The sequence below is a fragment of the Saccostrea cucullata genome, unplaced genomic scaffold (assembly GCF_032062105.1).
Source record: "Saccostrea cucullata isolate Sc308-1 unplaced genomic scaffold, CSIRO_AGI_Scuc_v1 ctg11343, whole genome shotgun sequence".
NCBI lineage: Eukaryota > Metazoa > Mollusca > Bivalvia > Ostreida > Ostreidae > Saccostrea > Saccostrea cuccullata.
In genome coordinates this window covers 1,831-15,874 of record NW_026923174.1, presented here as the reverse complement: position 1 = coordinate 15,874, position 14,044 = coordinate 1,831, and the positions used below count along the sequence as shown (strand labels likewise).

The 14,044-nt window shown below is 32.9% G+C and overlaps 2 protein-coding genes and 1 long non-coding RNA gene across 3 annotated transcripts; 1 reads left to right on the top strand and 2 right to left on the bottom strand.

Moving 5' to 3' along the window:
* Positions 1-1,892: 1,892 nt before the first annotated feature.
* LOC134263359 (uncharacterized) lies at positions 1,893-5,746 on the bottom strand. Its single transcript, XR_009991249.1, has 5 exons — positions 5,607-5,746; positions 5,164-5,223; positions 4,759-4,832; positions 3,816-3,944; positions 1,893-2,224 (listed from the first exon to the last, which is right to left on the bottom strand). It is a non-coding gene; the product is annotated as an uncharacterized LOC134263359 (long non-coding RNA).
* On the top strand, positions 2,333-2,844 carry LOC134263358 (uncharacterized). The gene is made up of 2 exons (XM_062745692.1): positions 2,333-2,620; positions 2,738-2,844. The coding sequence occupies exons 1-2, from the start codon at positions 2,359-2,361 to the stop codon at positions 2,788-2,790; spliced, it is 315 nt and encodes a 104-aa protein (XP_062601676.1). The 5' UTR covers positions 2,333-2,358; the 3' UTR covers positions 2,791-2,844.
* Positions 5,747-8,419: 2,673 nt separating the features above from the next.
* Positions 8,420-9,423, bottom strand: LOC134263357 (calcitonin receptor-like; the record flags this gene model as incomplete). The annotated part of the gene is made up of 3 exons (XM_062745690.1): positions 8,420-8,569; positions 9,017-9,058; positions 9,285-9,423. Coding segments are annotated over 3 exons (322 nt in total), but the record flags the coding sequence as incomplete, so codon positions are not given.
* Between the last annotated feature and the right edge of the window lie 4,621 nt (positions 9,424-14,044).

Below are 14,044 nucleotides of genomic sequence, written 5' to 3'. Positions count from 1 at the left end.
GTCAAGGTCAAACATATTTCCTGTTGACAGTTCAAAATGAATACAATATGTCATGATAAGTATGAAAGCCCTAGCACCTACTGATCAAAAATTAGGCAGAGTTTAAAGTTTGGTATTTTTCTTGTAAAAATGTGTATCCCATGTCAAGCGATCAGAGGTAAAAATTAATGGTACCCAAATAAAAGGTCTTTTTAAATTGTCACAAGAAATAAACCTATAAAATGTGGAAGCTATATGTATAGCCCATCCCACTTAAAACTTATGGGCAAGCTAGCTAGGATTTAATTTTTGCAGACTTATAGACAGACATACTATAAACACAAGAAACAAAATATGTACATGTATAATAATTAGTCAAATGGAAAAAAAATATACTATTAAACTGGAATCACAAAATAGATTGTTATTTCAGGGACAGGAAGTGGGTAGGAAGATTGGAATCCCCCCCCCCTCCCTCCCCCCCCCCCCCCCCCCCCATCTTGCATTTGCTTTGTTATTTAAACAAGACTATATACTGTAGCAAGTAAAAAATGACTCTTTACATCCTCTCCCTATAAACTTAGAAAACATTGACCTCACTATCATTGTTTTTTTATTTGTTTATTTGTTTTCATTTTTTTTCTCCTGCTTGTCACGAAATTCTGGGCTGGAATTTTTTGACTTAGATGTGAACCCCCCTCCCTACTCCCTAAAAAAATTCTGGATCCGCACCAGTATTGGCAGTAACTGAATGTCACATCGACAATGGGAGATAACTTCACAATATGAAATTCGTCTAGTGTGGCATGGGATGATCTTTGACCCTTTTTAAACTTTAACCTAATCATTGACTTCTTCTTACCGACTCCCTGTGTCTCGTAAACTTCATGAAATATAAATCCAATTATAACACAAAATGAATTAATCCAATGCACACCAGACTGCAACCATGTGCCATTTTGGCGAACTTTCGTCGATTCCGTCACCTTATCAGATGAAGTGGGAATCGGCCGAGGTGTGCCAAATGGTGTTTAATTTATAAATATCATAATGGGTGACGCAACGTGATGTAATGTAGAAATTTACATGTTCACATGTATAGTACAAGAACAAATTTTAAATTAATTCATTACAAACGATATTAAATTTTAACAAACCTTTTCCATCTAGCCTATTCCAAAAAGTATGTGCTGTGTGATTGTGGCGTCGAGGGGGGGGGGGGGGGGGGGGGTAGTAAATTTAAAAAGGTCCTATTATGAGCAAAACATATATAATTTCAGACGCGGATCCAGAATTTTTTTCCGGTGGGGGGGGGGGGGGGGGGGGGGAGGTCCAACTCAGTCAAAAAAAATCCTATCCCAGAAATTGACAATCAAAAAAAAACCTAAAGTAAATCTCACCCAAACGTCAAAAACCTATATCGTGGAGGTGGGTAAGGGGTAGTGGTGACTTCTATTGCCGCAAATGTTTAACTTTTCATACCTATTTTACACATATTCGTGTTTACCAGGGGGGGGGGATCTGCATTTTCAAAGGGGGGTCCATTGTAACTTTTTCCTTGTTTTAGTGTATACATTTTTTAACCTTGTAAATTCCAAGGGGGGGGGGGGGGCTGACCCCCCTCCCCCCCCCCTGACAGATCCGTGCATGAATTTACATCATTAATAAAATTCAGACTTGTATATAATGAATTAAGCATGTATAAAATAAATATAAGAGGTTCTGAGTTATAGGTCACAGGGTCTGAGAATTTCATAATCAATTTGATTAATACATGTAAATTATAGAATTATTTTGACTATTTCCTTTGAAAGCCGCCCAATATGTAGGAGCGTGTATTTAGAGGCAAACACCTTAGTGCGGGTATTACTGTCTCATGACAGCATCTAGTTTTTAAAGAGTTCATGCTATCAGAAAGTCATTTTTCAATACAATTGTACTTGATTTGACTAGATCTCAGTTTAATAAATGGGTACATCTTATCCATAGTCAGTGTCTGACAGTAAAATGATACAATCCTGTTACTTTGTCATCCTGTAAACCACAGTCTATGATAATACTGGTTAAATTCGTAGGAAATCATATTTATCTATGTGCTTCTTAAATCCTCCATCCATCTCCTGTTTGATTTTCTTGTTTCAGTGTTCCAAGAGAGGATATTCTGTTAGTCTTTGCATAATCTGATAGTCTTTCACCATTCTGAGAGTAGACATAGATCATTTCCATAAGCCCTCACTAGAGAATCCTGAAAAAAGAAAAAAAAAGAGTCTTAGTTGAAAAAAATTGTTATATAATATAAGCTTGATGGAATTCTAAATATAGACAAAAAGGGTATAAATACAAGTTGTAACAAAAGATTTTGACTTTTTCATATTAACCATGGGTAACACCTCCAGTAAAGAAAAGAGTAAAGGAATGAGTAAAATTCAGTTTGGAAAGAGAGTTCTTTCAGAGAAAGATATAGACAGAGGTATACCAGTTAAAATAAAAAAAGATGGCACTATTGAGATCATTTCTCAACAAGAATATAATCAATTAAGTCCAGAGAAGGGTGATCCTAATGTTGTCAGAGATTACATAGAAAGACCCTTGATTGCAGAAGAAGCCAATGAGGAATATAACCATTTATTACCAAAAGAGGGTAAGAATTACTTGGATTACCCTGAAAGACCTTTGACTAGACAAGAAGTCAAGTTTATAGATAATAAGAGAAAACAGTTGTCAGAAAAAAATGTTGTTAAAGACACATGAATTTTAGCCCACAAAACCATTGGAGAAGATACAAGGATTAATGGAGGAAGTCCAAACTGAATTCTTGGAGGACATTAAGGCTTATTATGAGAGTAACTTTTCCAGTATTTGTTTATTACAAAATTATGTATTCTAATAAAAAAAAAAAAAAGTTTTCACTTTCATTTGTTGTGTCTTAGACCATTTAAATTGACCTTATGGTTAAGATTGTGATACACACTCTGATAATCATCTATGATGTCTCTATCATGTTTACCTCAAAAGATTGAATCAGGGTATTTGTGTTCAAAGAGCTGAAAAAACTATACAGACAGATCTAAGATTTTGGAAGCATACATATTAATGGGTTTAAATGAGATATAACACTAGATTATTAAAAAGAAAGAACAAAAACTCATAGAAATGATATTGAAAGTACCTTTTATGAATAAAGTGTCATGCTCCAAGGTATATTTTTTATAAACAGGAGAAGGTTTACAACAGTCCCATGCACTCATAAGAAGATCTTGGGTAGTAGAAACACCAGGGAATTTTAATTCCACACAATCAGATTATCTTACATCAGTTATAAGGTTACAGTCTTTGTACATAGTTAAGAGGGTCATTAAGATTTCTTTTCTGGTCATCCTGATGTGCTACATTATAGTATTCTTTCCCTGTGATATTATGTTAATATTAAATGGGAAATTCAGAATTCATCAGCAATTGGAGTCAAAACTTGCTATCTTTACCAACTATGATATTAAGGAAGCTGGGGGGGGGGGTTGCAAATTAGCCATATTTAACTTATTCTTTAGATATGCTATCTTCAGCTGTTAACTATCATTTGGCAAAGAAAACTTTCATACATTTTAGTTTCAAAATTTGATCATGCATTTTTGTATATATATTGAAATGGAGCTCTTCTTCTTCTTCTAAAGGAGATCAATATAGTTTAAACATGACCATGACCACCAAGCCCTTTTTATTTAAATATACATTCATTTACATATCAATTCAATATTATAAACATGCATATGTAAAAAAAAAAAATAATAAAATAATAAATAAATATATATTACAATTGTATCTCATTGAAACTTTACCTTCAAGTTTTGTGTGTTTCTTTGTTGGTTGACTAACTGTGTATTTCCAAAGGAAGAGCAGACAGTCTGAACTTCATAGAGAATTAATCATAGATGGTTAGGAACAAAACATGGCTTCCAGGTTGAGGACTGTAGAAATAAAACCATTTTTGTTAATATGATGGAGTACTGTGTGAAACAATGCATGTTTAAAAATTGAACAAACATGTACAATGCCAAAAAAGTTCATGAAAATATTTGTTTTTAATCTCAAAAATTGTTTTTAACATTAACTCCAGATGAGAAAAGTTCATCATGTTATCTTTAGATAATAAAAAAAAAAGCACAATTACTGTATTGATATCACAAATAAAATGATTATCAAATTAATTATTTAGACACTAAAAGATTTTTTTATTAACAACAGATTCAATTTTGTTTAATATCTGTCAGTACTGCATACAGAAAAATACATCTTTTTTAGCATCATCAAAGTACAACATGTAGTCCTTTATTTTTTGAAAAGCTCATTACTAAGAAACAAAAGTGAAAATGAAAATATATGTATGCCATATATCCCACATATTTAGAATCAAAACAAAAAGTAAATAACTATTGTGATTAATCTTTTGTAAATTCTTCCTTTTCTCTTATTAGATTCCTAATTAATATCTCTTTGATCACCATTTAGTAAGTCTGAATTCCATGGTCATGGGTAACATACATAATGAATTATGAAATTAAATCATATAATTTATACAAAAGGACTTATTAATATTCTGAAGATCCCTTAATCATGTGTTAATATATTTTAGGTTAAATAAGGGTGTGCTTATATGAATGTAAGTTAGAGATATCAGATCACATAAGTATTATACAGTAATAAAATTAACCATATAATCATGCTTAAATGCAAAGATGACCATCATAGGAAAATGTAAAAAAAAAAACAAGACAAACTTACCAGAGATTTTCAACTATATGCCCAATTAGCCTATGCATTAAATAATCCTGTGATCGATTACATCTCAGCTGATCCTGAAAAAAAAATCATACAATTCAGTGATACACATTTAACCTCATTTTACAATGTAAGTAAAGCAATAATTTACAGATAAAAGGGACAGAAATGTAAAAGATACCATGTATTTTACCAAAATTTAGAGAACATGATTGAAATTCAATATCATGGAATGACCCATCATAGAAATATTAAATGCACTCTGAGTTACATGCAGGTTATACAAGTGTAAATCACATGAAATGAGGATAAATACAGTACATTTACATTCAAAACAGAACTTTACATAATTATGATTAAATGCAAAGATGACCTTCATAAATGTAAACAAAACAAAGACAAACTTACCAGAGATATCCAATTATATGCCCAATTAAATAATCCAGTGAAACAACATCTTAGCTGATCCTGAAAAAAAAAAAGCATACAATATTCAGTGATACTCAATATATTTAACCTAAATTTTACAAAGGAAGTAAAGCAACAATTGACAGATAAACAGGACAGAAAAACATGTTTAAATGTAATGCAAAATAATATCTCTTATATATGGATACCTATACTCTAATCATATTAAATGTCATTGGTAAAATGTATTTTTTAAGACAGATTTATTTACTATAGACTTTAAATGATAACATAAATAGCACGCCATACTTTAACCACATGGCAAAAACATTCTCTCAAATTACACAGAAATGGGTTATTTAGCATAGCTGACATTAAACATATAGGTGAGCGATAACATAATCACAATCATAAACAATGTGAAACAACTTTAAAAGACCTACACTGTGGATTACAAGCCTTTTTCACTGGGGTAAAATCTTGCCGAAATTCGCCATGGCTGCCCGAAACCCCGAACCCGACTGTATAAAAGATGAAGTCATACAATAACATAACACTGATGTAGTATTACATGATTTTTTAAATTTTATTTCTTAAAAACTATAAGGTGAGTTTACCCAAAAAAAAAAATAATAATAAAAAAAAATTTAAAGTTATTTTAAAAAAGTTTAAAGTTAAAAAATTTATAAGTTAATTTTAAAAAAAAAGTTTAAAAAATTTAAAAAGAAATTCTAAGTTTTTTAAAAAAGTGACCTGGTGTTATAACTTGAGAGAAACACAATGTTTCTTGTATTGTGTGTTATTTGTTATTGTCTTTCAGTAAAAAATTCAGTTCAAACTGATTAGGCTGGCTAGACTATAGGCTGTCTAGACTGTAAATGAAAAAGTGTGACGTCATAATCACATTGTACTTATACAGTGAATAACGTCACAATGCATAGGTAAGCATATTTTTTTTTTGCACACGGCCCTAAACAAACTTGGCTCGCTGCCAAGTATTTACCTGTGTAGTCAGCATATTTTTTTTTGCACACGGTCCCCTGACTTGAATCGCTGCCAAGTATTTACCTGTGTAGTCAGCATATTTTTTGCACACGGCTCTAAACAAACTTGGCTCGCTGCCTAGTATTTACCTGTGTAGTCAGCATATTTTTTTTTTGCACACGGTCCCCTGACTTGAATCACTGCCAAGTATTTTACCTGTGTCCATAAACAAAAAACGTAGTACCTACGTACCAATGTAAACACTGTGTAAACAACTCCAGTATTTAAGGGGAATAGGTTAGGGTTAGTTAGGGGGGGGGGTTAGGGTTAGTTAGGGTTAGGGTTAGTTAGGGTTAGTTAGGGTTAGGGTTAGTTAGGGTTAGTTAGGGCTAAGGGGATAGGGTTAGTTAGGGTTAGGGTTAGGGTTAGGGGTAGGGGGTTAGGGTTAGGGTTAGGGTTAGGGTTAGTTAGGGTTAGGGGGTTAGGGTTAGGGTTAGTTAGGGCTAAGGGGATAGGGTTAGTTAGGGTTAGGGTTAGGGTTAGGGGCTAGGGGGTTAGGGTTAGTTAGGGCTAGTTAGGGGGTTAGGGTTAGAACTGCACTCAGTTGACCCATTTATCCCCTCCACCAATCAAATCTGATCACGTGATTTCTCTCAGCCAATCAGAATGCGGGGCTATCTAGACCGTTTATACTACTCTTTATTAATTAGAGTCTCCACTGTCAAATATATCAAAATAATCAATACAGATTGTAAATATGTATTATGGTTCAAATGTAATAGATCGCTATTTCATCTCGAGGATGAAATTTATTTTGGTATTGTATATATCCCTCCAGAAAATAGCAAGTATTCATCCCCAGATTGTTTTACTGAAATAGAACAAAAGCTCATGTCTATATCCAAAGATGTTTGCTGGGGGATTTTAATTCTAGAGTGGGCAAATTGAATGACTTTATTATTACAGATGAGTTTTTGACAAATGTTAAACAATGTAATTCTGGTGTTGAATATAACGATATTGAAACGTGTTTTGATAATGTAAACATTCCTCTTGACAGGACTGTAAAAGATTTTTCAAATAATAACTTCGGTTATAAGATGATAGATTTTTGTATAAATAATAATGTGTATATTGTCAATGGTCGTGTAGGTAGCGATAGAGATGTAGGCGCACTCACTTGTAAAAATTCAAGTACAGATAACCGCTACAGTCAAACAAAGATTAAAAGATCAATATATTCAAAAGTGGAATAGTGAAGTTCAAGAATCATCAAAAAGTTTAAATTATAGAATTTTTAAAACCAATTTTGAGTGCGAAAAATATTTAACACTGTTATCATTTAAATTTAGAAAAACTTTTGTTAAGTTTAGAACCACAAATCACCACCTCCCAATTGAAACAGGTAGATGGAATGGTACTCAAAGAAATGAAAGAGTTTGTAGCTTATGCAGTAGTAACCAGATAGGAGATGAGTATCATTATATTTTAGAATGTAGTGCTTTAAACCAATTAACGAAAGTTTATTTGAACCAAAAATTTTGCTCTAATCCAAATATCATCAAGTTTTGTGAAATCATGTGCCAAAATGATGTTGATTCTTTGAAACAATTATGTATATTTATTTCTAAAATTAATAGTATTGTCTGTTCTCCTTAATTATCACCTTCTGCTAGACCCACTGTATTACATGTATATATGTTTTACATGTTTTTGTACCTCATGTACCATTTACATGGTTTTGAGTGAATAAATTGAATTGAATTGAGGGACTTTTATGTTTCACGTGTGTTTTCTTATGACAAGGTCTTCTCCAGCCGGCTAATATCAAATGTAATCTTTACCCTTTGACATTTACCTTGAAGTTTGAACATCTTTTATAAAAAACTTTAACCTTAGCCAGAACTTTTGAAGGGTTATTATAGTGCTTGGAATTTCATAATTCAAATACATTCACCGAGACTATAGTCCTTAAGTTCTGTTGGTTTTCAACATTTTTGATCTCTTGGACCTGGTATTGGAGTTTGACTTGAATTTGTGAAACTTTCACCTTCCCTATCAGCTGTCATGCATTTGGATGCTTCAGTGTTTTACAAACAAATCTTTTATTTTTAAAGAAATCACGTTCTGTTGTTGTTTTTCTTTAAAATAGAAGAATATCAATATTTTGACATTGTTTCCAACAATGGTGTAGAAGAAATTATAACATTTTTCGTTTTTACCATATTTTATTTAATGAATATACTTTTATAAACATCTAAAATTTATAGCATTTTAGAAATCAAAGCATGTTGGAATTTCCTTGTGACATTGGATCAATAAACGTATACATGGTGGACCCAGAACAAGATTGCGCGCGCTTCCGTTTCCCTGGTAACGACACTCTGTGTTGATACCATCTCCTCTGTAATAGCGTCAAAACCTGTAAGAAAAATGCCCTTTATATAACGGTTCACAAAGCAGAATTTTTGAGATGATGAAACTTCATTAATGCAACCTTTTCTTTCATCATGCTTAAAAACCGAGGTCCCGTGTCAGCGGCAGGCGTTGGCACGTTAAAGATCCCTCACTGCTCAATGGCCCTGAGTGCCGAGTAAAGGTCAAAATTTGAAGCCCTTCACCGGCATACGGTGACGTCTCCATATGAGTGAAAAATTCTCGAGAGGGACGTTAAACAATATACAACCAATCAATCAATCTTTCATCATGAATTTTTTGATAAATTAAAAAAATGTCTATTTATATTTAATTCAGTATGTATTCAAATCAATTTCTATTAAGTTTTTTCATTCTTATTTTGACTTTTAAAATTTTGTTTAAATTTACTACATGTATATTTTAAATGGTAATGTTAGAATTTTTTTCTTACCTCGCCATTGCAGAAACAATAGAGAATGGAAACAAAAGCTCCCTGCAAGATAAAAAGCAATGAAAAAATATTAGGCTTTCCAGAGGTGTATTATTCACTTAAATTTATTTATGTTAAGTAACGAACATCAAGATTATATTGAGGAATAATACTGAATGCATGTATATCTAGTCATAATTACTGTGAAAATCTAAAGTTAGATTTAGAATTCCTGAAATGTTAATTATCGGTATGTATCTTATATTACAACGTAATATGTGATAATTACCTGTAATGAAACAACCACCGATACTGCGTAAGTGTATATGTCATACAATGTGGATTCTTTATCATTTGGACGCTTTATGAAAAGTAGAAATTGCAGACCAAGCAATGGAATTAAAATCCCCGTTGCTCTTACTGCTTTCCTGAACAAAAAAGAAAGTGATTTAAAAGAAAAGTAATGATATATGGAGATCAATGAAACAATATTAATTGTTAGCAAAGCAAACAAATTTGACACCCTAAAAAGAGATTGGATCATATGCTAGGAAGGAATTTGTTAAACCTTTAAAAATTTGTTTCTATTCAAATCTATACGTAAAAACTTCTAACATTTCTAATGTTTTGCTGAGCGGGCATAAAAAAATCGATGTTTGACCGCTCGGTGAGATGTTGGACCGCTTAAGTCACAGAATGGACGGAGCTTAATCTCATTTTCATTCGTTGGTGTTTAAAAGTGACGGACCTGAGGTTACATCACGGGAAACAGTACAAAATACATGAATGTCAAAGAAATAAAATAAAATGAAAGGTATAACAAAACATTTATTGACTGAGTTCTCGGGCAAAATGCGTTTTGTCGACCCTTGAACCAAACTGTCTGCCTTCGGCCTAACGGCCTCAGGCAGACATGCAGTTTGGTTCTTGGGTCTGACAAAACGCATGTTGCCCTCTTACCCAGTCAATAAATGTATAATGTATCACTATTCGACCGGTGAGACTAACCGTGTGCTCATTGTCTTGATCGGACAGAGGGGAAAAAAATCCGTTGAAATTATGGCATTACAAACTACTAGTAAACCAAGTATACTGAGAGATCCTTTCTGACCGGAGATGGACGTTCTTTCAATATAATAATTTCCTACCCTTATATCCGAAGAAATATGCAGGATTTATTGTGTATATTGTGATCTCTCTGTCAGAGAGACAGCTGTAGGTTGATTAATATGGTTACACGTAAGAGGCTTTTAAGAACCTTATGTCATATAGGCCTATTACGTCTAAAGATGGATAGCTCTACATCATATCTAATTCCTGACACAGGACCGAAGAAAATGTTAAAGGATATAGTTAACATCAAGATTAAAAGCGTTTATTCTATAAACTCTTGACGTATTTAGCTATATATCATGATGGATCTTTGAGCTCTAGCTATACAGAGACATCAAACCGTCTCAAGATCACTTAGGGATGTGATTTAACACCTAATCTGACGTCACTGGACAAGACGTCCTGAGCGATAGAGGACGATGATAGGAACATCATTTATTTAACCTGATAAACAACCATTCAGTGAAATATGTTCATACATGTACTTAAGTACCAGTCCACATAAAAATTAGACAAAGGGTGATATATGAGGGTTCTCAGAATTTGATGATTTTTCACTCATAGATTTATTTTGAAGTATGAACAATGTATGTAAAATGAAAAATGTTTTGAGTCATGGTAACCATGGAAACCCGGCCAAAGAAATTTCCTTAGCAACCGGGGGATTTTTCAGTGTTGAAGGACAAAAAATCACCTATCTTTGAAGCTTAAAATAACATGTAAATACCATGAGAATTATTCTTACTTATGGGTGTAAAAAAAGATACACATTTATCTTGTTCTAATAATGTAATAAAAAATATTTAGGTCTTAAGTCAGTTCTGTGGTAGACATTGGAAAGTACACATGTTTTACAAGTTTTGCTGATTCAGCATTTTTCGTGATTTTGGCAATATTCAAGGCCAAATTTTAAAAATGGCCAGATTAATACGGTTGTTGCATGTATCTCACATAAAAGCAGAGGTATTTCTCTTTTAGAATTTGAAGTCAAATCCATGGGCTCTTTTTAAAATCGAACCTGTTGCCTAGCAACAAAAATGGGCTTTTTGATGCATAAAATGAGAAACAATGTAAAAAGTTTACGGAAAAATCAAATGAACAGTTATTTATGATAAACGAGATACAAATTTTAAAATAGTAAAAATTAAATTCGGTCTCCCTAGCACATTATTGAATATTGCATAATTCTTAATCTCCATAGCAACGACAGGTTCTGCATAGCAACAAGGCAAAGAAACGTAATTTTGGCGTGTATTCGTGTAATTTTATTAAGACTTATTCAAAATAAGTCAGAAAAATCCGGTTGAGCAAAATTGACAATGAAATGTTGGTTTTATTATTGTTATTTATTTTTGGTACTTAATCAACCCATATAACAAGGATTTCGTGTACATGACAACCAAAGTTCCTATGTCTCCCGTAAAACAGATTTGACTTTGGGATTGTATTGTTTGTCATGGAATTGGATATTCAAGTAATATGCTGATAATTGCATGGTGATAGTTCGGAAAGACTTTAAAATGTATCAAGTTATTGGATATTGTTCAATGACTTATTTCCATAGCAACAACACCACTCCCCTAGCAACAACACAAAGAAAGTATGACGCATACAAATGTATACATGTTACCTGTAATCTTTATCTAAATCACGTCATAAAGAAAAAAAATGATGTTGAAATGTTTGTTTTTTCAAAAGTATTTTTAAATTCATTTAATCCATAACAACTATTTCTAGCACATAGCAAACAATGTTACATTTTCAGTATAGGATACTCTGTTCGTTATTCATAATATTGAAAGATTAGGCACTTATCACAGATTTCTCAAAAGTATTACAATGTATGAATTAATTCCTCATGAAAATTAATAGATAAATAAAATGAATAACGTCACTATGGAAACATTTCCAATGAAATTTCCAAATGAATAGGAAGATCAGGTTTAAATTATTCTATTGATACTTGTCATAGATTGGAGAGTTTTTTTTTCCAAACGAAAAGAATAGTTCGCGGTAGCTCAAAGGTAGCACCTACTGCGTCCCACAGTGGGATTCGAACCCGCGACGTAAGGACCAGCTCCTTACTTCCTGACTCTAGAGAAGACGCTCTAACCACTGCTCCATGAGGGCGACGCGGCACATTAAAATAAATCAAAATAAGAAAAGTCGCATCGCAGTCAGTTACGGTTATTTACGTAAAATTGAAGTTTACACCATTTGAAAGAAATATTGCAAGATATTGCAAAGCTAAATCAAATACAAATGAATCTAAAACATGGCTAGTCACACAAGTAGAAACTTTATTTTTGTATGTTGTTTGGTGAGATTTGCATTAATGTAGTGCAAACATATTTCAAAAATTATGCAAACGATGGTCAGAGGGTCATCTTCATGTATCCGTTTAGTTCATATCTTAAAATGGAAATATTATGCAACAAAAACAAAACAATTGACATCGAACTCATTCATGTAACACGGGGCCCATGGGCCACATCGCTCACCTGAGCACTATGGCTAGGAAAAATCAATTCAGTAAATGCCTAAGTGGTCCTGATCCTAAAACGGGGGGGGGGGGGTGATTTGAACAAACTTGAATCTATGCATACTTGAACCTGCACTAACTAAGGGTGGTTACATATTTTTTTACTAACTGTGGCTTTATTCCAAATAAGTTATGTACTTTTGTATTCCCACCCAATCCTGTTAACAAATCTTTATCTAAAATACCTGAGGATACTAACATTTGAACAAGACCAATCAAGATTTTTATATATTTTTCCTATATATATTCCTATGTAAAGCTTTGATCATCCATTGTGGCTGTACCTCCGGGGGTCATGATTTGAACAAACTTGAATCTACACTACCTGAGGATGCTTCCATATAAACATGACCAATCATGGCTTTGCTGTTATTAAGAAGAAGATTTTTCCTATATATTTCTATGTAAAACGTTGGTCGTCCATTTTGGCCCCACCCTGCCACCGGGGGTCATGACTTGAATAAACTTGAATGTACAATACCTGAGGATGCTTCTACATAAGTTTCATCTTTCCTGGCCTAAAGATTTTACATTAATACCAGCTATTTATATTGATATATGGTAGCAAGAAGTATAAAATTCAAGTCCATCCCCCTCCCTTCACCAAGTAAACTTTTGAGTGCTGAGCTGATTTGTTTTTATCTAGCCCATGTGCTCAGGTGAGCGATGTTGGAGGTTGCTCCCACTACTTTGATACGTGTTGCTATGGGCCTGTTCTCTGGGTAATAGCATTTGAAGCTCCAGAGCTACAGATTCCTTGTGAACTGAATAAGTGTCAGCTTCCCAACAACAAGTTAAAGATACAAGCTTATAAATATCTTATCTTTTGAAAAATGGAAATTATCTCAAATGAACACAATATATGCTAGATAAACAATACCCGAGTTAAGGGTTTTATTAGGTGTACATAATTTTGAGTGCTTGCTCATTTCATATTCATATTTTCTTTCATTGCATTTAATTTCCAGTATTTTGCATAGGATTTCCGACATGCTTAAAATTTCAATATCGAAAATTTTATTTCATTTCCGAAATGTTTTGTATTTCTTGGATATCTGCAGGATCCTTTTCTGACAATTTTTTTGCTTGCCAAACAGCTGGAAATAAAATTTTAAATAAATTTATTTCATGTTCAAAAATTTAAAACATATTTATCATTCAATACATACTTATACAAGTAGCAATAATACTTATATTAATATCTTTCCCTGTGCTACATGTACAGGCGTAATTGTGATGTCTTCGTATTAAAAACATTCTACTGTCTTTTAAGAATTCCTTCAACAATGATTGTTTTTTCCTATGGCCGTGTAAGAAGCGGGGGGGGGGGGCTATTTTTTGGTTTGTTTGCCAAGGAATTTTCAGTTGTTGATAGTGCACAAAACTGAAAATAT

Coding starts and splice junctions, on each gene's coding strand:
- LOC134263358 (XM_062745692.1), top strand. CDS start 2,359: ATGGGTAACACCTCCAGTAAAGAAAAGAGTAAAGGAATGAGTAAAATT. Junction 2,621..2,737: donor CCATTTATTACCAAAAGAGG/GTAAGAATTACT, acceptor CATGAATTTTAG/CCCACAAAACCATTGGAGAA.